Source organism: Dermacentor albipictus, chromosome 3, assembly GCF_038994185.2.
Source record: "Dermacentor albipictus isolate Rhodes 1998 colony chromosome 3, USDA_Dalb.pri_finalv2, whole genome shotgun sequence".
In the NCBI taxonomy this organism is placed as follows: domain Eukaryota; kingdom Metazoa; phylum Arthropoda; class Arachnida; order Ixodida; family Ixodidae; genus Dermacentor; species Dermacentor albipictus.
In genome coordinates, this window is record NC_091823.1 from 69,497,678 (window position 1) to 69,522,482 (window position 24,805).

Here is a 24,805-nt window from a genome sequence, read left to right on the forward strand (position 1 = left end):
CAACTTTCATACCGTATCGACATTGCGAAATTTCAGCGCATAAACAAATAATTGGATATCGTGACATGATCGTTGTTCAATGTCAACTTCACCGCGGTCTGTGGCTGCATGCCCAGCGGTCCCTAAATTTCAGGCCGAATAAGGTCTACGCAAGCGCGCACAGCAGCCTGACATGAAATACATAGCTAGAGGACGTCGTTGAGTCCGTGCAAGAGCCAATACAACGATGTCAGAAGCCGACGAGATCAGGCTTATCTTTAAGGGAGTTGATGGGGTGACGCGATTTAAGGGTTGGTCACCCGAAATATCTAGCACAGTGTCCGCCATCGTCGCGACATGCCACAGTTACGAATATATGGCAACGCCAAGCAATATAGCCTGTGTAGGTGGTTTACAATTCACTGCGGCGTGTTTATGCACTACATTTAGATATAAGCGTAAAACGACGCTAGGAAATCAGCCTCTGATTCACTGACAGTACTGCAGCTGCCATATCGCAGCACGTTTTTAATCAGTAGGGTGAAGTACTTGGCGCAAGTGTCCCAATCGTTCGAATCCTTTGTTTTTGTTTTGTTTGTGTGTGTTTGTGTGTTTTCCCGTCACCACCGCCACAGTTCGTGGATATTCGCGGATAGTTCTAGTCTGTCGAGCACACGGTGGTGACATAGACACATCGCTGTGTCTGTCGTGTACGCTCTACGTTCCGTCTTTTGCGCTGCTTGATTCACTTGTACGGGCCGCAGGACAACCAAATAACTCGGTGAACTTGGTTTTTAACAACGATCATGTGCAGGTTGTCCGATTATTGGCTTCCGTGCCGCAAGTTTACAGCGTCGATGAGGTAGAAAATTGACAGTTTCGCGCGAAGGCGAAGCATTGAGAGCGATAGCAATGTTTATAGGGATGCGCTGAAGGCGTCTCACAGCGCTGACGGCATGAAGAGCGCCGACAGTGACGTTGCAGGCGTCGCACCTCGATGGTGCAGGAGATGAGACAGAAGGAGCACAGTCAAGGTTTTGTCGGCGTCCAGAGAAAGAATAGCACAAATTTAGCTTGACGTTTACTAACTGTCCGATCTGCTCGGGCCACTGTATACGCAGCAGGGTGCGGTATGCACAAAGCTGCTCGGCAGAAACGCTAATGTGTGCGCTCATAACGCTCATTCGAGCAGTGGAAACAAGAACGCTGCCCCAACTCTGACAGAGCCGACTGAGCGGAGCGTGATGGCACGTCCACTTGGCTTCGTCGCTTTTGCAGTCAGACGCACTGCGCCTCTCTGGAGATGGTCTAACTCTCCATTCGTGGGCTTACGCATGCGTCGTCGATAATAGGACAGCACGACGGCGCCAACGGCAGTGTCAGCGGCGACGGCGCTAACGCGCCTCGAGCGTCCGTGTAATTGCTTTCGCAGCAAAATGTCGTTATTTAGTTTCGTTACATCGTCCCAGCAGTTTCGATTATACTGACTTTTCCTTAATGAGTGAGCCAGTCTTCCACGCCGCGATCTCGAAAGGTTCTTTCGAAAACTGAAGGCTCTCGCTGATGCTGCATACGTGGCGTGGTAGACCAGTGGCTATGGAGTGTGGCGTCGCGAGTGAGCTCGAGGTCGCCGGTTCGACCCCGGTTGCGGCGGCCACATTTCGATGGAGGTGAAATGTGAGAACGCTCGTGTACTTAGATTTAGATGCACGTTAAAGAGCCCCAGTCGCACAAAAGCAATCAGGAGTCTCCCACTGTGGCATATCTCATAATCAGATCTTGGTTTCGGCGCGTAAAGACTCAGAATTTAATTGCCCCCCCCCCCTTTTTCTCTGGTACGGCATGCCAAGACAAGTGAAGGCGAGAACGGCTGGCACTGTGACTGTGGGAAAGGTGCGAATGCACTGTTACCGTGATAGGCGCCTCGAGTAAAGATCAGTGTGATTAGTTACGGTGATTAGTTAAGCTTCAAAAGGCACTTGGAGGCAAGCTTGACCCCCCCCCCCCCAATTGAAGTAATGACACTATTTTCTTTTCTCCGTTCTCGTTTGTGGCCACTGGGTACATCGTACATGACCCGTAGGTCAACGTACAGCTCCACTTCAGTCATTTTTCGCAAGCGTCAACAAATGTACGACACGTCCTAAAGTGCGGTCCCTTTTATTTCATCAACGCCCTCCCGGTCACGCACAGAAACAGGACGTGGGACATAGGCAGCTGTGTCACCAAGCCGCCTATTTACACTAATACGGCGCGCCCTTCAAATCTGCGCACGGTTACGGTGTCTGTCACGCAGCGAGGGGCTGTCAGTGTGTCGAAGCGAGTGTCGGCGCGGTGCCCAGTCAGAGACACGGCGTGTCTTGTCGCCTGGCTACCCGCGACCCCCGCAAGACGTCGGCGCCGCCAAAGTCACGTGGCCTGTGGGAGACCGCGGACCGGCAGGGTGCTCACTGTGGCTGTTCCGAAACGTCACTTTAGAGACGCGCCAGTTTGTCAGAGAGACAACTCGAGAGACGATGCGCGCGCGCCCGCGGCGCTGACACACATGTATCCGATTGCAGTGCAAACAAGACCCGTGTCTCCACTGCAGTCGCGGAGTATACCCCTCTGCCCGGCGCCATCTCCCTACCATTCTCCTTTTACTGTACAAGGATATGGCGAACCGGACGAATTGAAACACATACCCATAGTTCATTTTACTCTCAATTTATCTTTATGTAGCTACATACCTGTACCTGCTCCAGTTGACAATAAAATGGCAACGGAGGAGAAACTATACATCTGGCTCAAGCCAGCTGGAAGCGCGGTCGTGCGAGCTCACGCGACCCTATACTCCGCGTGTCTGACCGCGCCCTCGAATGCGTTGTATGCTCAGTCTCGAGCTCAGTCTCGAGCTCCAGAGCACATTTCGCAGCCTCCACTACGCATCCAGGCAGAGCCAGGACACCTTATACCCACTGACAGTCCAGACGACTTAGCGGAGGCCAAGGAAAAACGTCATCTTGCGCGGTCATATTTTGATGTATCCGCAAGACTGCCCACGAGAACAATTAGGGCTATATCAATTCCAAACCGAAGCTTGATTTGCCCTCGAACACTTTCCCACGAACATGCGCTATACGAACATACATACGAACATGCCTATACGCGGTTCCCTTGGAGGGCGGTGACTTGGTCGGCGAGCCTGACACCCGTGCAATATATGTATCCTTACAAGGATAGTAACGTGGTTTGCGACGCGAGCCGATCCTAGAATTAACGCAATCCTGATAGATACTTATATAACCTTCGCATCAAAGTCTCACAGGTGCAGCTTGTGGAAATGGCTTCTTTGCATATTTCTCCCGGTTGGACGTTAGTGTCTTGCCGAATAGACGTATAGCGGGGGTTCTCCCACAAAGCTGTGGCTCGGATAAACAATCGCATAATTTGGAAATAAAGTACAACTGCACGTATCATGTGTCTCTTTGCGTAGCATTTAACTGCAGCGATCAAAGAACGTTTCGCTTAACGTTAGATTCCTACATTTGCGTTGGATGTGTCGTAATTTTTCTTATCTGCCTAATGAGCTGACGCCGAAGGCGTCCAAGTCCTGAAACAACCCTGATGCACTGTCATGTTGGCAAGGGAGCGAGTGCAGTGCGCTCCACGTTTCCAAGTTTGCATAGCGCAAACCCGGTATCGCGTATATCACTTACCGTTATCGTGCAGCAAGATATACTAAGTAGACCGAAGCAGAAGTTGTCTAAGCATCAGAATGAATGAGCACGTTCGCTCTCTTTCTGACTACATACTCGCTTCTCCCTGCATATAAATGTCGTGTCTGTGGGTGCATATGTAGCCCTCTCTTTTGCCACAGTCATATTTTTTTCGTCGTACAGCAGTTGGCTCGCATGGTCATTGCTGTCTTCCCTGTCAGGATGACGGAAGACCAATTGCGTCAGTCAAGCGTCCGTTAATCTCAGAGACAGACAAAGAATTTGAATGTCGAGCCAGCACATGATAGCATGATCACACGAGCCCTACGTTCGTAATGTGAAGTCGCGCTCTCGTTTGCTTTGCTGCTTCTTTATTTCTTTTTTTGTCTGTATAGCGAGAAGAATGAGGTGAACCGAGGTGCTCGATTTTTCGTTATAGCGAAACCGTATCGAGAAAACAGTCAATTAAACCAACGAAACAATCAGCTAAGAGTCAGCGCGTTTCCCACATTACTTACCCTCTACCTTCTAGCGCGCAGAGCTTCAGAACTGCTCGTGTACCGCGCCTTTGGCGCATGTTAAGGAACCCCAGGTGATCGCGGTTGCCCTCGATTGCCCTCGGTTGCCCTCGAATCAACGCGGTTGCCCTCGATTGCTATATGTCTCACAGCCTCTGTGTTGCTTTTGGACGTCACAGAGCCCGTCAGCCAAATGACCGTGATCTTTTTTTTTTGTCTCTCCAGTCACTCAAGTGGTTTCCCCTACCAGGCGCGGCATCAAGGTCAGGAGTAGACTTTTCTCATGCCTATTCGGCAGCATTTTCGGTAAAAACGTCGCGCTTTGCTGCAGGGCTCGGAGTAACGGAGTAGCTGCGCTGTGGAAAAGCGGCACTCGTCAAGCTTTTTTGTTTGTTAGTAGTGTGAAGTTTCGAGCTAGTACCAGGTATTATCGCTGCCTTAGAATCCAAGCAAGACGCAGGTATACTGGAAGATCGATACTTGTAGTGACCCAAAGTGGGACGAACAAGGGAGGTGTCTGGGACGAACATTTTGGCAAGTGTATATAAGGTCTTCGTCAGGGCGAAGAAATGCCCCCCTTGTCAGAACGTTATCTCCGGAACCAGCCCTTGTCCGGTCCCTGTTGACTACGTTGCAATCTAGTCATCTTTCATGTAGGCTTCAACGGAGCTCTAGCAGACATAGAGCCCATCCCGATTACTCGCGGTAGCCAGACGCATATTAAACAGCTCGCAGCCGCAGCATTTTACCCGGTTGTTCTCGTGCGTCGTGGCCTTCTTCAAGCAAGCTTGCGAACATGTGATAGAAAACGTGAGCATCTTTCTGAAACAGTTAATCGGTAGGAGTTACGTCGACGCTTGTAAGGTAGCGCTGGCGCTGCACTCGTTTTCACGTAACGTCAGTACGCGTCTTTGCTGGAACTGCGCCCTGGCGCATGCGGCTCTGAAGCTGCGTTATATACGTACCTCGTCGCGCTTCGTTATAGCGCTAAAGCTGCTGCTTACAGAGCCTGCCAGCTCGGGAAAGGCAGTCTCTCACGGCATTCTTCGGTGGCTTGAATCTCCTCGCTTTCTCCGTCTGCAGTGGGCGCGCGTTTCATGCTGATCTCGTGTTCTCCTCCAGTATATGCGCGTCCGTGCTCGCTGACGCTCCCACGGTGGTGTCAACTCTCGCTTGGCTCCGAGAAGAAAACACGTCGCCGCCGCTGCATTTCGGATCACGTTCGCGTGCATTTTATATAGCTCGTCCTCGGCTCTACTCGTGCACGGTCACACAATGCACATCCACCAGGTTGGAAAAAAGAAAGAAGAAGAAAAACAACGAGGAGAAAGCGAGGCGACGTCGCTGTAGACCAGTGCACGATCGTATTCGAAGGTGAGGAACAATACCAAGGACTTGGGACGAATCCCGATCTTGGCGCGCGTTTGGGTCCGAGCCGGTTATAGTCACGAAGCACCTTTCGCCGCTTATAGTCTTCTCGCACAGCGATGTAATCCCCTTGGCGGTAATCAATACGCATTCATTTGTCTCTGATTTGCCTGCTGCCGCGATATCATTGACATGATCGTGTAGTGGTTTAGTTATAGAGCTAACTTATTTTATGATGTGTACACTCCTCCGTATACTGTGGCGCCCCATATTACACACATTTCGCTTTGAGTTCTTGATCTCTTGTTCACTTAGGAATTCAACAAGCAGGAGCTGTACCTGGAGAAGAGTGGCTGGGGTGAAACCATCGAAACTCTCTGACTGCTTTTTATATTGCGTAATTTTGTGCACTCTTGACATCGTGCTTGTAGACATTACCAGCACTAGATGTTTGTTCTGTGCGCCTGGAGAGAGAGAGCGGGGCGGGGGGGCGGATAGAATTAGGAGGAAAGGCAGGGACGTTAACCTGAAAGAGGTCAGGTTAGCTACTCTGAACGGGAAGAAGGGGGGAAATAATTTAAAAAGAAAATGAAATGATGAGTAGAAAGACGTGAATTGCGTATTAAAATAAGAATCTGTACATAGTCTGTCACAGCTTATATCGCTAGCCCATAGATCGCAGGAAGCGAGATTTAGCACGCCACTAGCAACATTTAGTGCAAACGTCATTTGTGGCCCTTGTCCTGATACCTCCTGTACTAACAGTGGCCGTTTATCCACTTTATACTTCCAGTAGCGCGGTACACGGCACTTATCTCTCGGCATATATAGCATAGCGACAGGGATGACGCACGGATGCCTCATCACAGCCTTACATGACTGTCGGCAGCTCCAGTAGGAAAATAGTACATAGGGCACAGCTAGTAAACGCTACACGAAGCCAGAGACTGTACAGCGCAGTTTATCTACACCGCGGTATAGCCCAGGTGGAAGACAGAGCTGCGGGTCGGGGTCATATATTGATACAGCATGTAAGAAACCGCGCTTCACATATAGATTCCAAAATGTGCGTTTCATCTGTCTAGTTTTTCGGAAACTCCGCATCCTATATGTTGAATCTGCTGCTTACAAACAACGACTGCTTTTGTTCAGTGTCCCTGTACTTGCTGTGGATGTAGAGGTATACTAGTCAAGCAACGTCCCTTCCCCTCGTTTAGCGTGTGCCCAAATAAATGAGTAGCCACGCTTGAGTAGCCATAATAAAGGTGTCATGACGAAGTGATCTTATAGACCATTCACATTGTTTATGCGTCCTATTAGGTCTATACATGTGGTGTCGAAGAAACGACCAAACGTATCCTGTGTGACTGCTCTACATACGATGACCAGAGGAATGCCCTTCGTACAGCTTTGGAGCACTTAGACAACCGTCCTTTCATAGAGGTGAACTTGGGCCCGAGGCCTAGTGCGTCTGCTATGTGGCCTTACAAAGGCGCTGGTGCATTTCCTGAAATGCGCCAGCCTGTATGACCGCCTGTGACTGACTCAGTGGTGTACGCTTGTGTGCGTAACAGTGGAGCCTGTGACCTTTCTTCCTTCTCCTCTTTCAGTCCCCTTTTCCACTTCCCCAGTGCAGGGTAGCTACAAGGCTCAGCCTGGTTAACCTCCCTACTTCTCCCTGATGACTCTCTCTCTCTCTCTCTCTCGATATATATATGTGTGTGTGTGTGTGTGTGTGTGTGTGCGTGCGTGCGCGCGCGCGCGTGTGTGTGTGTGTGTGTGTGTGTGTGTGTGTGTGTGTGTGTGTGTGTGTGTGTGTGTGTGTGTGTGTGTGTGTGTGTGTAATAATCACCCTCGCTACGCCCACTGCAGGGAAAAGGCCTCTCCCATACTTCTCCAACTACCCCGGTCATTTGCTAATTGTGGCCATGTTGTCCCTGCAAACTTCTTAATCTCATCCGCCCACCTAGCTTTCTGCCGCCCCCTGCTAAGCTTCCCTTCTCTCGGAATGCAGTCCGTAACCGTTAATGACCATCTGTTATCTTCCCTACTCATTACATGCCCTGCCCATGCCCATTTCTTTTTCTTGATTTCAAATAAGATGTCATTAACTCTGGTTTATTCCCTCACCCAATCTGCTCTCTTCTTATCCCTTAACGTTACACCCATCATTCTTCTTTCCGTAGCTCGTTGTGTCGTCCTCAACATAAGTTGAACCTTTTTCGTAAGCCTCCAGGTTTCTGCCCGGTAGGTGAGTACTGCTAAGACACGGCTGTTATACACTTTTCTCTTGAGAGATAATGGCAACCTGCTGTTCATGATCTGAGAATGCCTGCCTAGCGCACCCCAGCCCATTCTTATTCTTCTGATTATTTCGGTCTCATGATCCGGATCCGCGGTCACTATCTGCCTTAAGTAGATATATTCCCTTACCACTTCCAGTACCTCGCTACCTATCGTAAACTGACGTTCTCTTCCGAGGCTGTTAAACATTACTTAAGTTTCCTGCAGATTAATATTTAGACCCACCCTTCTGCTTTGCATGTCAAGGTCAGTGAGCATGCATTGCAGTTGATCCCCTGAGTTACTAAGCAAGGCAATATCATCAGCGAAACGGAAATTACTAAGGTATTTTTCATTAACGCTTATCCCCAATTCCTACCAATCCAGGTCTCTGAATACCTCCTGTAAACACGCTGTGAATAGCATTCTAGAGATCGTATCTACCTACCTGACGCCCTTCTTTATTTGGATTTTGTTGCTTTCTTTATGGAGGACCATGGTGGCTGTAGAGCCGCTATAGATATCTTTCAATATTTTTACATACGGCTCGTTTACACCCTGATTCCGTAATGCCTGCATGACTGCTGAGGTATCGACTGAATCAAACGCTTTCTCGTAATCAATCAAAGCTATATATACGGGTTGGTTATATTCCGCACATTTCTCTATCACGTGATTGATAGTGTGAATATGGTCTATTATTGAGTAGCCTTTGCGAAATGCTGCCTGGTCCTTTGGTTGACAGAAGTCTAAGGTGTTCCTCCTGGTGTGTGTATATATATATATATATATATATATATATATATATATATATATATATATATATATATATGAGACACAATATATAGAGACACTATATATATATATATATATATATATATATATATATATATATATATATATATATATATATATATATATATATATATATATGTGTGTGTGTGTGTGTGTGTGTGTGTGTGTGTGTGTGTGTGTGTGTGTGTGTGTGTGTGTGTGTGTGTGTGTGTGTGTGTGTGTGAACTGTAATCGTTGCAACACGAAAGCTGAACGCTTGTCCAACTTAACCGACAGCGAAAGGACACGAGACGTGCAAGGGCGATATATCACGGTGCTGAAAAACGAGGGCATTGACATGGATGAAGCGTTGACCCGACAACAAGAATGAGCGGACCGTGTAACGCCATGGAAGGTTTAATTCATCACCGCATTCCGTTGCTGTCGGAAGCTTGGGTTTGCAGTGACGACAACCACGACAGACATGTCGCTGATGAATGAAGGACGCGATAAAGCGCAGTGCCACATACGTTCAATGAACGCTTTCACGCAGCGGAACCATCATCGTTAAGGACGGTTTGACGTCCCGTGCACGTAATTTCCTGGCGTCGACGCACGCGTATCTTGCCATTTTCCGACGTCGTCTCGTCTCTCGGCCGAGATAGTATTTCTGTGTTAGTGCGTAGTCCTCCAAGTCACAGCTCTTTTGATTTCAGTGATACGCTTCCCTGTTGTTTACATGTAAGTCATGTTTCTCTTGAACACAACACATAGATGCCTATTCTAGGAAGCAACTCCAAATAAGTTCACAAGCATAACCTTCTTGTTTGTTTTTTGTGATATGAGACCTTTCTTTAGGTATCTTCTGTAGTATTCCCGGTGTATGCATGCTTATCTTTTTTCTTCACTATTTTCAATCTATGTTGTGCCTGTACACGTATGCAGAAGAATCGTGGCGCTTGACAAAATGATATTGGCGGGTTACTTACTCATGGAGCAAATAACTTACGTAACTGCAGTATAGATAAAATACTGGAAGCAGACAGCAGCACTGAAGACAGGCGCATAAATATTCCCTCGCATTAGACACTTACTTTATCTGGTGCGGTTGTTCGTGCTTGCCATTGCAACCACTGCGAGCGTGCTCGACAGAGAAGACATACTTCAGATCGAGTGTCTAGTCACTTCATTACCTCCCTAGTACATCTTTGACGTGTGAAACTTGGCTGCAGAATGAACCGTGTTTTAAAGGAAGCTTTTCCTGTGGAAAGAGTAACTTTATTAAATACCGCGGGTAGCGATTTGTTCAGCTTATTACGTCAGCTATAGTGTTAAACGGTGGCTCCGGATAAAATAGAGATAAAAATGCAGCACGAAGCGCCATTACGTTCGAGATTTTCACTGCAAATTAGACGCGTAAGCGAAGCAAGGAAGAAACAAAAACGAGAGCGATAGAGTCGCTAGAATCATCATTTCGTCTTGCGAACACGATGACGTCGATTCTCAAGTTTCTGCGACGCATTGCAATAAATACAGCTTGGGTCGCAGAGATTACAAGTTCCACAGACGCGGCATCTGCATACACAGTTTAGCTTGCTCCATGGTAAAGCCGAGCGAACGCGAAAGGAATGCACGAGTCAAACTTTGCGGACGCAGACTGCCGCGTATTGAGAGGTCGCACCTCACGATTGGCTCGTCAACAGCGACGTCCGAGACGACGCTTTGGCAGCGGATCGCGCAGAGATGAATGCGCTGACTCGTGGCGCGCCCGTAGCCGCCGCGTGCGTGCGGCGAAAGTGTTCGTCGCAAACGAGCCCGCTCGGTCCGAGCCCGACCGATGATAGCCGAGGCACGCGAAACCGGAGCCCCCGGCGCGGCCACGCGATAAAGCGCGCACCCCCGTCGCAGAGGGCGCGCCAACAAGGGGCCTCCATTGAGAACCGCTGGCGCCAGCGCGACGGGGACCCGCGAGGTTCATCGAGCGCACTTCTTCGCTCTTGCGATGCGCCACGAGCAGCAGCAGCCTTGATTCCTTCGAAGATGCATGCGCTTGGCGCCGCCAATCCATTTTTCACGACGATGCGCGCCGGGCAGCGCTGTCGGCGCGCCACCGTTGGGCCGGGATGAGTCGTGGAGAAGGAGAACCCTGCGCGGGATGCGACGGGAAGAATCGGTCTCGCTAAGTTATAGACGACGCTGCAGGATTCACGGTGCTCATTCCGGTCACACTGATGTTCCTTTATACGTGCACTACGGAACACGAATATTTTTGCGTTCCGTCGCTATCGGAGCGCGGCCGCCGCAGCCGGCTAGGAATTGAACCCGCGACTTCGTGCTTATAAGCAGAAGGCCATAGTGAAGTCAACGCGGTGGGTGTGTCGTGTCGATCTGTGGTTACAGCCATGGCAACGAATACGTTGTGGTTTCATTGAGAGCATTTTATGGCGAGAGTAAGGTCGGTCGGTGGTTGCAGTCATGATAACGAATACGTTGTGCTTTCATCGGGAGCATATTTCTTTTTGTCTCTCGCAAATGTGCTAGCTGGCACCGACTGAGTTGCACATGTTTCGAAAACATCTGAACGGCTCAGTTTTCCTGTTTGAAAGTGTGTGCTGTCTCATACAGCGTTGGGGGCGGGCTCAGTCATGTACTATTGTCCCGCTTTTTGTAACGTCCCATGTATACACTTTGAATCTTGTTGACTTAGGGATGCATCTTGTTGCAGAACATTTTAGACAAGACGCGAAGAAGCGCCGCCGTTTTGTGCTGGCGATACGGAAGCTTTGTGACCCTTTCCAGGTTTGCTTTTTTTTTTCTAGTGCCGCTCCTGCGGTGTCGTGTTATTAGGCTCCTATTTCGGCGCGGGTCACCTCCGAACCATGTGATATTGCACGCACGGGCTGGCGGGAAAGTGCTAGAGCAGCGAGGCCAGTGGCCGATGGTGGCCGTTCCAAACGCCCGCAAGAGATGACGTGCTTCGGTGAACCATAGCGTTGGCCTTTGCGTTTTCACAACATACTGAGTACGTCATCCGCGATGCCCAATCTATAAGCTCTCGGGAAGGGCCTGTTTATTCCGAGAGTGAGGTGATGCCATGCATACTATAGCACACGCGTCGGAAACTAGTCACGTGTTTCAACGGTTTAGCAAATCGAAGTCCAAAGTCACGACACCCGGTCAATTCGGCCGATTATTATGTCGTGAAGCGCGCATTGAGGGACATACAATTGTGATGAAAACGTTGCCGCTCGTTTGCCGTAGCTGTCATTCAAATGCACAAGCTTTGAGCATGCCATAACGCTATAGGGCTGCGAGGGCAGGAGGAAAACCGAAGTGCATATTATCCCTAAAACGAAATGGTTAATTAAAGAATATTTAATTGCTCTAGCATTCTGTACAAATCGTGCATATACATAAACCAAACGGATGTTGTAACGGTCCGACCATTCGGTATGATACAAAACACAAAATGCTGTCGACTGACGTTTAGCTTTCTTCTTTTTAGATATAAAGGTTCAGCATTGTCGAGGCACAACTAACATAACGTTCCAAAAAAGGCGAGAGAAAATGTTACGGGGAGATGGAGACAATTCTCTAGACGGCCGTATACCCTTCTCGGGCAACTCCGGCATGTAACCGCGTTTCAAGTCACCTCTTATTGCCTACTTGCATGTTGTAAGGCGGGATGGTCAACCTGTCGCGTTCCGGTATTAATTGCGAAATAGTAATTTTTGTCTTTTCTCGGTATGCTTGCAGTGAACGTGCGTGTTCTGAGACCCGCTGACACGATCAGTCTTTATGAAGGAGAAAATAAAAGAAAGAAAAGGAGGCAACATGAGCGACAGCAAAATAAACGTATATCTATTTGCTCCGCAATTACGAAGACTATATACAGGAAATGCATGTCACCATACGACCTTGGCGGCAGTATCTGGCGCTTTGGAATGAATTAAATGATGAAGAGAGAGAGAGAGAGAGAGAGAAACAGAGAGAGGTTGGTCGACAGAGAAGAGAAAACCCTGCTGATCTTACCGTGACTGTCAAGCGCTAGGCTGACACCTGCGACATCGGTCAGCAGTGCGAGGAAGGGACGAGTACTGACGGAAGCATGGCAGAGATGAGATGCAACTTTGACACTTTTATCGTCCCTCCGTCACGTATAATTTTCCACTCACCGGACAACCTTATGCGATCGCTGCCGAGCTAAATTCTAGAAATAATCGAAGGCAATGTGCGTTAGGTAATGCAATCGCAAGGGGTCGCACGAGGATATATATAAGGCGTACTGTGTGTGTAAGCGCATCGGGGGCGCAACACGACTTGAGCGCGCTGCCGTGCACTTGCCTCGCCTTCCGCGTGCGGGCACGCCCACGTTTAGCGACGCGGAGTGCGGCGGGGCTCGGTGCTCTGGTTTGTCTCTCGCGACGGTCAAGAGCTGCCATAACAGAGGCATTCCTGCCGCAACGACCAGAAATATACTCGTATACACGTCGCTCCCTCCGTTTCCGCCACGCTGCTTGTGCGCTGGGTCCCGCGCGCGGCCGTGTCTGCGATATGCGCGTATGGATAATCAGCCCGTGCGTCATATAGGCGGCACGTCGAGGCTGAGTGTGTGTGCGTGTGCGTGTGTGTGCGTGTGTGTGCGTACGGCCGCGCGAGAACTGGCATGCATGAACCGTTCGTGTATTGTTTTTGCGGGGGTCACTTAAGAAGAACCAGAGGCAAAATGGAGGGGCAATATTTTCGCTCGTCTGTCGGAAAACTACGTAGGCGTCTCGCGAGCAAAAAAGTATATAGGCGAATAGAAATATCGGAAACGTCGCGGTAGCTTTCTTAGCACGGGATGAGCAAACATGTACCTTTTTAGCGTCGTAAACGGAGCGTAGGGGGGAAGCGTAGCAGGGGGCGGCAGAAAGTTAGGTGGGCGGATGAGATTAAGAAGTTTGCAGGGACGGCATGGCCACAATTAGTACATGACCAGACTCCATCCCAAATGCCAGCATGCACAAGAATGTATAGCATGCATCGTGCCTTATTGCACAATGTCTGCGCAGAAACGCATACGCGCTGAATACATGGCTGATATTTTTATACAAAACACAAACAGTTAATATTACAGAACACGCGCCCGCGAGAATCGCCACATACCACTTTATTGTGCTATGGACGGCCTGTAACGAGGGAGGTTGTCTTCCCACAGCAATTTGTGTGTCTCATTTTAGCGTAATATTATTGGGACCTTTTATATACGTCGCCCGCGATACCGGAGCGCCATTTCAACCCGTAAAGGATAGCAATCGCGACACGACACAATCTTTGTAATGCTGTAGATATCTCGGTTTCGCACGAATCGATTTCCCCACAGTTCTCCGCTTGTGGCGGCAGGCCCAGAACACGGCCGAGCAGCAAGCCTGCCGCTTCATGGTGAACCTCGCGGGGGCTTCGAACCACTAATTCACTAAAAGAGATCCCACTGTCGATAAGGAATTGACGCTCCATAAGTTTCTCGAACCTTCGGTTGATTTTCTCCCCATGGGGGTTTTTATCGGAGTGTCTGGCTATGAACGGCGGAGATTCGCACAGCCGGGGACCCACTATAAATAGAGCGAGTATACCTCCAGCGCGAGCTTGTATACAGTCAAAGCGATCTGTTTTCGTTAGTACCGTGCAACATCGTGGAATCTGCAATGCGTACGTACACAGTATAGTCGAATTACTTCAGGAGGTATAAGTAAAATGCGGGCAGAAATCACCGGAGAATGATTGACGAAGTCAGGAGGTAGCTTTCATGTACACCTGCTGAGATACGCTACTGGGGACACTTAGTGGTTAGCTATATTGGTAAATGCTATATTAGGCATATGTTGATGCAGCATGCAGTGTGCCCGATGTTGCACTGCCTCCGGGATCGGTCCGCGCTTAAACCTCACTAGAACTCTTGCGAGGAAACATATGTGCAGTGGTACCAGCGTCGGCCCACCGAGTCACCACCTTCGACTGCACTGAATCCAATTTACTCGGCCCTGCAGTTTACACGGCCCAGTTTACCCTCACCAGTTTACTCGACCGGGCCGTCCGCGCGAAGTATGGAGAAGAGCCAAAGAAAGCTTCACTTTAATAACCAGCACACATATAGACAAAGACGATGTAGAGATAGGACATCACAGGCATCGATTCGTTTTTTTCTCTTTTTCCACTATCAGTATTTCATGTTCGTTCGGGCACTCGTCGCACATCAGTATATAGACAACTTTTCTCGTCATGCGTGGTTCAAGAGCTTCAAGGCGAGGCCGCCAAGCAGTATCTCACTGTTACGTCGTCTTATATGGCCATCGCTTGCTTACGAATTTCTACAAAACACGTTGTGAGGTAGGAAACAGAAGGGACGTCTGGTTGACGACCCTTCCTCCTTCTCTAGAAAACACGCTGCGCGCCGCGGAGGAGCCCACACTGCGATAGCATTGGCTAGCTGACCCGATTGGTTGACGGGAGCTCGAGCTTGCGTGCGTAGAACTGCACGGCTTTAACGAGCGTGGCAACGCTGCAGAGAGAAGAGACGATAGAGCTCTGGCGCGGCTGCGGCTGCTGTAGCGCCGACTGCCAGTCCCTCGTGCCACAGCGGCCGCCGGCCTGCAGGAACTCGGAGGCTGCAGGGAAGGGACCGCCGCTGCCTTCCTCTCTGCCCCGGCAGCGGCTACAACAATGGAGGGCCGCCCGCTATTTCGCCATTACGGGATAATCTAATAAGTTCCTCCGCAAGGAGGACCGCGTGCGGCGCGCGACCGCAGCCTGGGCCTAATGCACGCACCGCTCTTTGCGAGTCGCCAGGGAAAGCGCGCCTGCAGTGGTGGTGCTCTGGAGCGTCATTTTTATCGCGGCGCGGATAATTTTGCCGGCGACCCTGTGTCTGCAAGCAGCCCCTGTACACTGTGCTTAGGGAGGCCTCGGCGGCGGCGTCCTGTCAGAGGAGTGAGTGCGCGATTCGCCGTCGACGTGCTGTTGGTGGTCGTGCGTGCAGGCCGCTTTGGAGCCAGGAAAAATAAAGACTGCAGACCCTTGGTTACTGCTTATGTCGTGCACGGGTAACTGTCGGACTCCCTTGGGAGTGCCGCTTTGGATGCGCTGCGGTTTAATTTGTACCGCACGTCCTTCCTCCTTGTAGACGAAATCGTTTTCACGTTACACGGCCGTCAGATATATATGCGTGGATTTTAGCTTGCAGGGATCGTGTCGAATGTGTTGAGAGGCAGAACACACGAGCCATCAAATCACTGCAGCACATTCCGCGCCCTGTACAAGACTTCTGGTACAGGGGAGTCTCGTATCGCTTCCACATGTATTCATGTTACACATTTACTCATTTATTTATATTGTGGCGATACCTTTCTTGTCTTTACTCTATCATTGTCGTTTTAACCTGGATTTCGTAATTTTTAATGTCGAGGGGAAGACGAAGAAGAAGAGGCCTCAGATAACGGTTCGAAACGCTAAACATTAACACTCACAACGAAGCTGCATATCTCACAGCCGCGGCCCACGTAGTATAGTATCCTATAGCAGCTGAGCGGTGACCGTGGATCTAATAGCGCCACCGAAATTCGGCTATAGAGGCAGCTCAGCAGCTCACATGAAAGCTTGTCTGTATCTGTAGCGGGGCATAAATGACAAAAGGACGACAGAAAGATAAACGTGATGGAAGAGACGACCTGCTTTCGTTCGCAGAGGGTCTTGCGCGAAGAATAGTGTGTCTACAGGCACGGTGAAGCTTACGATATAGGTTTACCCGCGGTAACCGTAATCGATGCCACATGGCCCTGCAACCGCCGGCCTTAATGGTACGCTTAAAAGCGTGCGCTTCACGCTGCAGGTATGGAGAGCGAGCGCGCACTATATAGGAGGCCGCTTGCGGCGTGCCTTTATCCCGAGGCGGCACTGCGTCTTCAATGCCCGGCCGCGCGGCCCTCTTCGAGAACGCGTGTATGAGGGTCACTTGACACAAACCAGACGAGCGCGCCTTCTATTTGGGGCGGCTGCCGTGTGGCCCCTGCCTCGATCGAGTCATCCGGTGGTGGCCCATGTGCGATGCTTAAGGTAACGAACCCGTATGGTGTACCGTATGTGCGTATAATCATTGGGAAAACAAGCGCGGGCCAGTGATATACAGTATGCCTCGTCTCTCGCTGACTCATCAACTTTCTGTCTCTATCATAATTCCTGGTACATATGTATTCGCCGCTATAACCCAGTGGCTATGGGGTTGCGCGCTGCTGAGCTCGAGGTCGCTGGCTCGAATACCGACCACGGTGACTGCACTCTGATCGGGGCGGGATGCGAGAACACTCGTGTATGCCATTTTTTGGGTGCACGTTTTATAACCCCGTGTAGTGAAAATTATTCCACGGGGGCCTCTCTCCACTGTACGGCGTCCCGCGTAACCCGCCTTGCAGTTTCGGGACATCTAAACCCAGTGATATGTAAGATTGTTGGTGCACATTTGACGCAACACGGTTGGAATTTGCGTTTGAAATCTGTTCGTCCCGAAAGAAGTGGCACAGCCCTATCTATTGAGGACAGGTCAAGAATCTGGACGGTTACAATAGGGAGCTAACAAAAAAGAAATTTTGCATCAGTAAACGTAACAGAATATAAGCTAGAATGCGCAGCACGCCTGCTTTTTTTATTATTATTTCTCGCTTTCGTATTCATTATTTATCACGTGTTGGTCGCATTTGCGTTTGCATGGAGGATGAGCATGAAAAATCGCAGGTGCCTTCCAGAATTTTCCATGGAGGCTTTTTTTTATGCTCCGCGATCTTCTTTTTTTTTATACTTTCTTTTTTATTGAGAATTGCACGGTCTGTGGCAGGTACACGCACGCACGCACGCACGCACTTCCGCCACATGCAAGTAGCAAAACCACATTAACCATTTGTTATCCAGAGGGCGTCACCACTCTGGCGTGGATATCGGACACCACTCACGAAGTAAAACCATTGTGTAGACTACGAAATGAATTGCGAATGTTCTTAGATCGACTGGATATGGCAACTGGACTGGAAAGTGGTTGCGTCTGGCTGACTGATGATGATGATGATGATGATGATGATGACGACGACGACAACCATCATCAATCATAAACGTACCCACAGAGAAGGATAGGCTAGGAATCGGGTGGGAGTAGGAAATGATTTCTTTCACTGTTCCTTTGTTGGCAAGGCGTCTTGCGATTGGCGGTCATGTGTTCACGAATTTGTGCATATTGTGTCTATGAAACAGAAAATAAATCTCCCGGGGCGGTTTGTTCCTCTGCAATGGGAACGGGCGGGAAGAGGGGGGAAGGGATGAAGGAGCACTGTGTGTCGTTTGGTTACGAAAGAAGATGGACTGTAGAGCAGAACTGTGTCGAGGAATAAACGACGTACCGTCGTCAAACGGGTAAAGCGTGATTGTGCGTGCGGGTGTTCCCAGCCCCTTAATGCAGCGGTATAGAGACTGTGTTACGTAAATTATTGGTCGATTCTTCGATCGGCAGACCGCCTGTCTCGTGTGCTTATTGTGCAGGTTGCTTTTCCTGGCTCTTTGTTTTGACCGCCGCATAATGTCTTCTCCTCCGCGCAGGCGAACGTTATACAGGCCGAGAAGAGGGGCAAAGGCCGGACGGGCTGGCCACAACACGTCTGGGCTCTGGAGCTGAAGCACGACGCCTGAGACTCGCCGCCCACGCGTCGGCCGACTGCACGCAACTCGCAGCACGACTGTGCTTCTGCTGCTCTCGCATGCGCAAGCGGTTGAGTGAACCCACCGTGCATCACGCGGAAACAGTGACACCGCGGTGGGCCGACACTGAACGACTGCTGCGCCGAGGCTTCGAACAGTGCTGTGCCGCCGGACGGGACAAAATGTGATCTGTGAACGGAAGGATTTTTTTTATTATTATTACTGTTATTGCGGCTTAAGATAATTTGTGCTGCGCGCTTCGGAAGAAGACCTTGCCCGGACTTTGCCCGCGCTAGCCGCAGGAGCGCGTAGTCATCGCAATATTTGTAGTTGAAAAGAAAGCGGTGATATAGCCTGGGAAGCACGGTGTTGGGGGCCACCGTCCTGAGGTAAAAAAAAAAAAAAGGCACAGATTCAAATTTGGTCGCACGCAGAAGGCGCTAGCCACCCAGTCAATCACAAAGTTTAATAAACGTCGCGCGTGCAAACATAAACACATTCGCAGCTAAGAAACTATAACGCGCACCAGGTCAAAGGGATTGTCATGTTTAAAACTGTGCACCAGCGCCCGTGCCTTGCGCCGCTGTGCCACATCGTGATAGCTGATACCAAAGCCAGAGAATGTGTGTTCCTATAGTCTTCTTCTTCTTTCTTTCTTTTTTTAAAACTATTTTTGCATAATAATTTCCAAGGATTCATTCCTTTAACCGGTGTGTGGTACCGTGAGCAGAGACTAACGCTATATATACGTACGTCTTCCGGAAAACACTGTGTCGGAAATCGGCCGAGTGGAACGTCCGCGTATACTGCAGCGGGCGTCACAACACAGGTGAAACACGCAGGACTGGACGAAAGTGGTGCGATCCCGTGCGAGGCAGTGTCCCGCGGTCACAAGCGGAGCCGTCACCCAGAGGAAGAGAAACACGCATTTGCGCGAAGTCGCTCCCGGCGAAGAACTGCACGCGAAAAGAGGTGTTACATTTCTCCGCGGGTCACCCTGCACTCACCTATACATGTACTCACGCATGAACTGACTCTCGAATCGACCACACACTGCACGGTAATTTTCGGCAGCGAGAAGGGACGCATCCAAAGGTTAACGCCCAGTGCAACTATAGTATATATACACGCGAAGAGTTTGCGCGATAGTGACTGTTCTGTTTCGCGACAGTGTTCTGTGCATTTGTCAAGCAGGAAGTGTTGTAAGGTTTAGAAATTCGAATTTTTGCGTATTTGGGCAAGGTTTAAGCAGCAGACATCATCGACACTATATATTAGCGAAGGCTCTACTGCACAATGTGTCGAGTCATCGGATCCTTTATTGGCCAAACATCGACGCAACTACGCGAATAAACGTCGAAGACATGATCGTCCCTTGCCTTGACGAAACTAATGGAAATTAGTTGAACCTGGAGGGTGGCGACGAAAGTCATGGTCGCCATGTCCATTTTTTCAAATAATTATAGGCGTACGCGTTATGCAGCGCGCAGTTTTCTGTTTATGCAAATCGGCCGCTAGCTGCCGGCCTACATGGACTGAAACACAGCTGCAGGTGAAAGCAGTACGTGTTATATGCAGATGTGCATGTGCAGACAAGCAGCACCTTGTAGAGCGCCATGCTTTCTTTCCAACGTAAGACTTCGCGTTTGCGCGAGCCAGAGCCTGATGACAATACTCGCATATCTGTTGTCAAAAGCTACGAAATTGCTTCTTTTCGCTTGTTCTTAGCAGACGAGGTTGTTGGAGACAATGAACTGAAACCGCCCCACCTATAATTATTACTTATACCAATAATGGTGATAGCGTTTCCCTCTTGTAAATACCGGCTGCATTGTTTTTTGCCTCGCGGATGAATTTTGTTGAAATTGAAACTATAATGTTTGATTTGAAAGTGTTTTCTTTTTTTTTCTGTTGGTTTACGAAGGTCGCAGATAATTTACAAAATCTGTTGTCACTTATCTTACTAGATCACTTAAGTGCAATGTTTTCTATCTCTCGTGCTTTTTTTTTTGACGGGGTTTGTTTCGAAATAAAGGCAGCAATGTACATCTCATGTTTTTTTGTTAATGTATCGGTGTTTTTGTTATAGTCAACATTTTCAAAAACAAAATACAGCTGTGCCATGTCGGGCTCTTCTAGTTATGTTGCTAGCTTACACTCAGAGGCGCATTTCACTTTTGTGCGAAATCAAAATGTGTATTGGACGAATTAACAAAGCTTTGCTAATTAATTACTAATGGCACATCTAATTACTTTATGGCACATCTTGTAATTTATGAGTTGCAGCCGGTGAGATCGGTAGTCATATCCACTTGGAACGCATTCTGAGGACTGTATCAGTTTCGAGATATAGGCGTTCCCAAAATTCGCGACGAAATGCATTGGCGTTTCAGTGATGGTTGAGCTTTGATGCATAAAAAGTCGTCTTGTTAAAAACAAAAAGGTAAGTATAACAAGGGTGAACTTTTACCGCAACTTTAACTGTGCTTATCTCGAAACGTGTGCATATATTTCCGAAATTCGTTCCATGTGCGCGTGCTTTGTGCAGTCGCTGTCTTCGATTCGTGTGTCTCAATATGTGAGTTAAAGTGAATAGTTTAAAAAATTGATTACTCGCCGTGTTGTAGTAGTGGCTTTTCTTTTGCGCTGCTAAGCCCGAGGTCGCGGAATCGCATCCCGGCCACGACGGCCGCATTTGTATGGAGGCGAATGGAAAAAAAAAAAAAGAAGGCCGGGGGAGGGGGGGGGAGGGGGGGGGGACCTGTGTACCGTGCATTGGGTGCACGTTAAAGAACCCCAGGTGGTCAAAATTAGCGTGAAGTCCCCCCACTACGGCGTGCCTCGTCATCATGTCGTGGTTTTGGCGCGTGAAACCACAGAATTTAACATTTAAAAAAAGTTTCTTAGTGAAATTTTGTTACCTAATAAATTGTGTACTTCGATATAAGTTGTATTTAATGTAAGCCTGCTCGAGTACTCCAGCTCACTGAGTAGTAGATTTGTGCTGCATGTATGCCACAGGTAATCTTTAAATATTATGTCAACGTTAACAAAACTTACATATGCCGTAGTACAGGTGCTTTCGATTTTGCATACGTCGAAGGGCGCGCTGCACCTAAATTGTTACTGTGCAGCGCTTTGTTTTTTAGGTGCACCCGAAGATTGTCTGTGAAGCTGGAGGCTGTTCTAACGTTCTCTCTGCTCCCGTAAGCAGCTGCTATAGGATGGAGCGCGTAACCGACGCACTTTCGGCTCCACGGCCTCGCGTTTATTAACGCGATAGCGTTAAGGAGCTCGTGTCGCAGAAAAGCCGGTGTCGTCGGTGTCGGGTGTCGGCGTCCGCGGCGTTGACTGTGAGCGATAAATCACGGCAGGCGCTTCATAAATAAAAAGCAACTTCCAAGATTGGCCCGGTGGGAATCGAACCAGGGTCTCCGGAGTGTGAGACGGAGACGCTACCACTCAGCCACGAGTTCCATGCTTCCAAGCGGTACAAACGCGCCTCTAGTGAATGCGGTGTTGCCTTCGAAACGAGCCGTGGAAAGTTATACTGCGGTGTATATCGGTAATTATGAACATGTAACGTACAGAAGTCGCAATTACACGAGTTGCGAAGCGCGTTTCCGCTGCATTTCTTCTGCGCTTTCCGCACACGCAGAGCCATCTTGCGTCAAACACAGAAGACCCCCTCCTCTCAATGTACGGCGCTGCCCCGACAGGAGGCGCGCCGCTCGCGCATTGGGACCGCTGCCAGGCGCGTCGCGGTCCCGACTCCCTCTCTCCTGACGACGCTTCGCCGTGCTCCCGGTTGCAGAATCAAGCGCCGTTCCTTTCTTTAGATTGCGATCTATATCTCTGCCCGTGGCGATCACGACGTTTGGCTGGCGTAGATCGTTTCCCCTCCGAGACACCGAGTTTTTCGGTTCGTTCCGTTCGCTCAGGCGCACGTTTCGTTGCCGCGCCGAACGCTGCGTTGCTCGACGCTCACCGCGTGATAGGTGAGCGCTAAGTCCGATGCGGGGCGCATCGTAAGTGATCGCTGTGCCGTAGCGCATTGTCTTATACCCCTTGGCGGGTCGACGGGAACGCTGTCGCGTCCCACTCTTGAAGGCGAAGCTTAAGCGTCCTCCAATTTTTTTTCACTAACACGCGGTGATGCCGCTCTAATCAGTCACTGAACTGAATGCGGGAACCTGGAAATAAGGTGGGAAGGTTGAAAACGGTGATTTCGTGATGCTCCAGGCTGAAATTTACGTCGCAGTGTAAACAGTGAACTCGAATAAATCATCGCGGGCGTTCAAGCTTTCAGTGCCGACAGAAGGAAGCGGGGGAATCACAATTTGCTGGAAACGATGTTGCACGTTCACGAACCCTCTAGCGGTCGTTCACCTCGAGGTGAGCGTTTCCACAATCTGGACATAAACGGGGTGTATTTGTTTTTTACAGCGAAAGCTGTATATGACTAACCTTCCGTTGTTTTTTCGGTGTCCGGTAACAAATACGAACTTGGCGATTTCTAACAAACCCATACGGGTGCAGTGTGGCGGCGCAGATGTCATCATGCGGAACAGATGAGAACGCTCGCCGTGAACAATAGCGTGACGTCAAGATTATCGCAGTATATAAGCGGGAGAGCTACGGGCGCTAAAGACAGCTGCGTTATCGGTAGGGCGGACACGTATAGTTCGTACACCCGAAGAACAACATGTGTACGAGGAGCGCCGGAAGGAACAGCAACGAGGATGTAAACGGCGCCGACGCCAAACGACCACCGACGAAGAACGTTCCCGCGATGCTGACGAGAAATAACAATTCCACTCTGTGAAGATGGAATGGCAGTGAAAGCGTTTTGCTTTTCATTTGAGAGCTTTGACTGTCGTCAGATTTCGCTGCCATTCCATCTTCACAGATGTAATAGTTATTTTTTTTTATCTGCACCAAATATGTGAAAATTAAAAGAAAAAACAATCGCTTGATCTGAATTACTCGACGAGGTGGCCATTACTTGTACGAAAAATCGTAATGCTTAATTGAATAATTAGCCCAATTACGCTAGTTATATTTTAATTAGTTATTTACGGTCCATATTTAAGCCTATGGAATGAAGCTAGTGAGTAAGGAAGGCATACCGACTTACAACGAATTCTCAGGGCAATTTCGAGATAGTAATGGTTCAACGAAATGCATTGGTATTCTAATTGCTTTTGTGCTTCAATGCATAGAACAGCTTTGTCTTTAAAGAAGATAATTGGAGCAAGAATGCATTTTTACCGCAGGTTTGACGGCGCATATCTCGAAACCAATGGCGTCCTCAGAGTTCGTTCTTAGTCGATTAGCCTTTCATGTACTCACTAGCTACAATTCGCATATCTCAAATATGCGCCTCAAAGTAATCATTTAAAGGTTAATTAGCCTAAATAGGTTAATTATTTAATTATGCAGTTTGATTTCCAGTTGAAGTAATGGCCGCTTCATCGAGTAATTTAGATCAAGAGTTAGAATTGTGCTATTTGCCACAGGCAATTTTTTAAAATTTGGTGCAGCTAAACAATTTTCGCAGTACGCCATAAAGGCGAAGCAATAAATTGAAGTAAATCTAAGCTAAGTAAAAACCAGCTGTTGTGCTAGGGGTCCTCTGTGCGAATCTTGCTATAGGACTAGTTCATTCGCGTTTATTCATTAAAGCGTCGTCTTCCTTAGCGACTTTACCACCACTATTCCGTATCGGGTATGTTTCAAAACTCTTTCCCGGGGAATCCCGGAGCTAGTGCACAGTCGCGCCAATAAAAATACGACATTTTCAGGTTTGAGCTCTGTTGTTGTTTCGCACTCCTAATATTTAAGTCTAAGAAAATTTTATATAAGAAGCATGCGCTGTCGATGTTTTATTTCATGGCATTTGTTTGTGGGCTGCCATTCTCAAAATCCTGAGGAATAATTTTGTCATGAGACCCGGCATCAGCAACTTCAGTGATAGAACGGTGCGGCGATATAATCCGCATACACCGCACGTCATATAGAATGGCATGGCATATAGTATTCATATACCTAAATATATACGAAACCTCAAGGCGACGCCGACGGTAGTGGCACAAATTCTCTTGGAGTGCCGCTGTAATTGTTATCGCAATAAAAAAGAAACATCCTGTATAGTCCAATGCATGCTGCATCTGTTGGAACACTGCGGTGCATCGGGCAAGGCTTCGCTTACCAAGTTCTAGCAAGCCATAAAACGGACGAGGGAACACAAATGCGCGTACGCACAACGCCCATACCGGCAGCGGAACGTAGAACACTGTCCGCGTTCCTCAACGAAAACGATTGAGCAGGTGTGTCTATATACATTTTGTTTCTTTGTCCTTTTACAGCCCGTATGAGAGCACGTCACTATATATCGTCTATGAGATACGTGCTTGTTCAACGCAGTTCCCTCAGCCATCAGTATGCGCGTGAAACGTGAGCGGAACG

The 24,805-nt window shown here is 48.9% G+C and overlaps 1 protein-coding gene across 6 annotated transcripts in view; it reads left to right on the forward strand.

Annotated features, from left to right (window-relative positions):
- LOC135919001 (heart- and neural crest derivatives-expressed protein 2-like) overlaps positions 1–20,390 on the forward strand; it is a 33,767-nt gene extending 13,377 nt beyond the window's left edge. For 3 of the 6 annotated variants that reach the window (XM_065452738.1, XM_070535554.1, XM_065452742.1), the window contains 2 exons: positions 4,421–4,458; positions 18,239–20,390. In XM_065452738.1, the coding sequence (XP_065308810.1) occupies positions 4,421–4,458; positions 18,239–18,314 (114 nt within the window). In that variant the 3' untranslated portion in view covers positions 18,315–20,390. The remainder of the gene's footprint in view (positions 1–4,420; positions 4,459–18,238) is intronic. The other 3 variants (XM_065452739.1, XM_065452740.1, XM_065452743.1) reach the window with 1 other exon arrangement.
- The last annotated feature ends 4,415 nt before the right edge of the window (positions 20,391–24,805 follow it).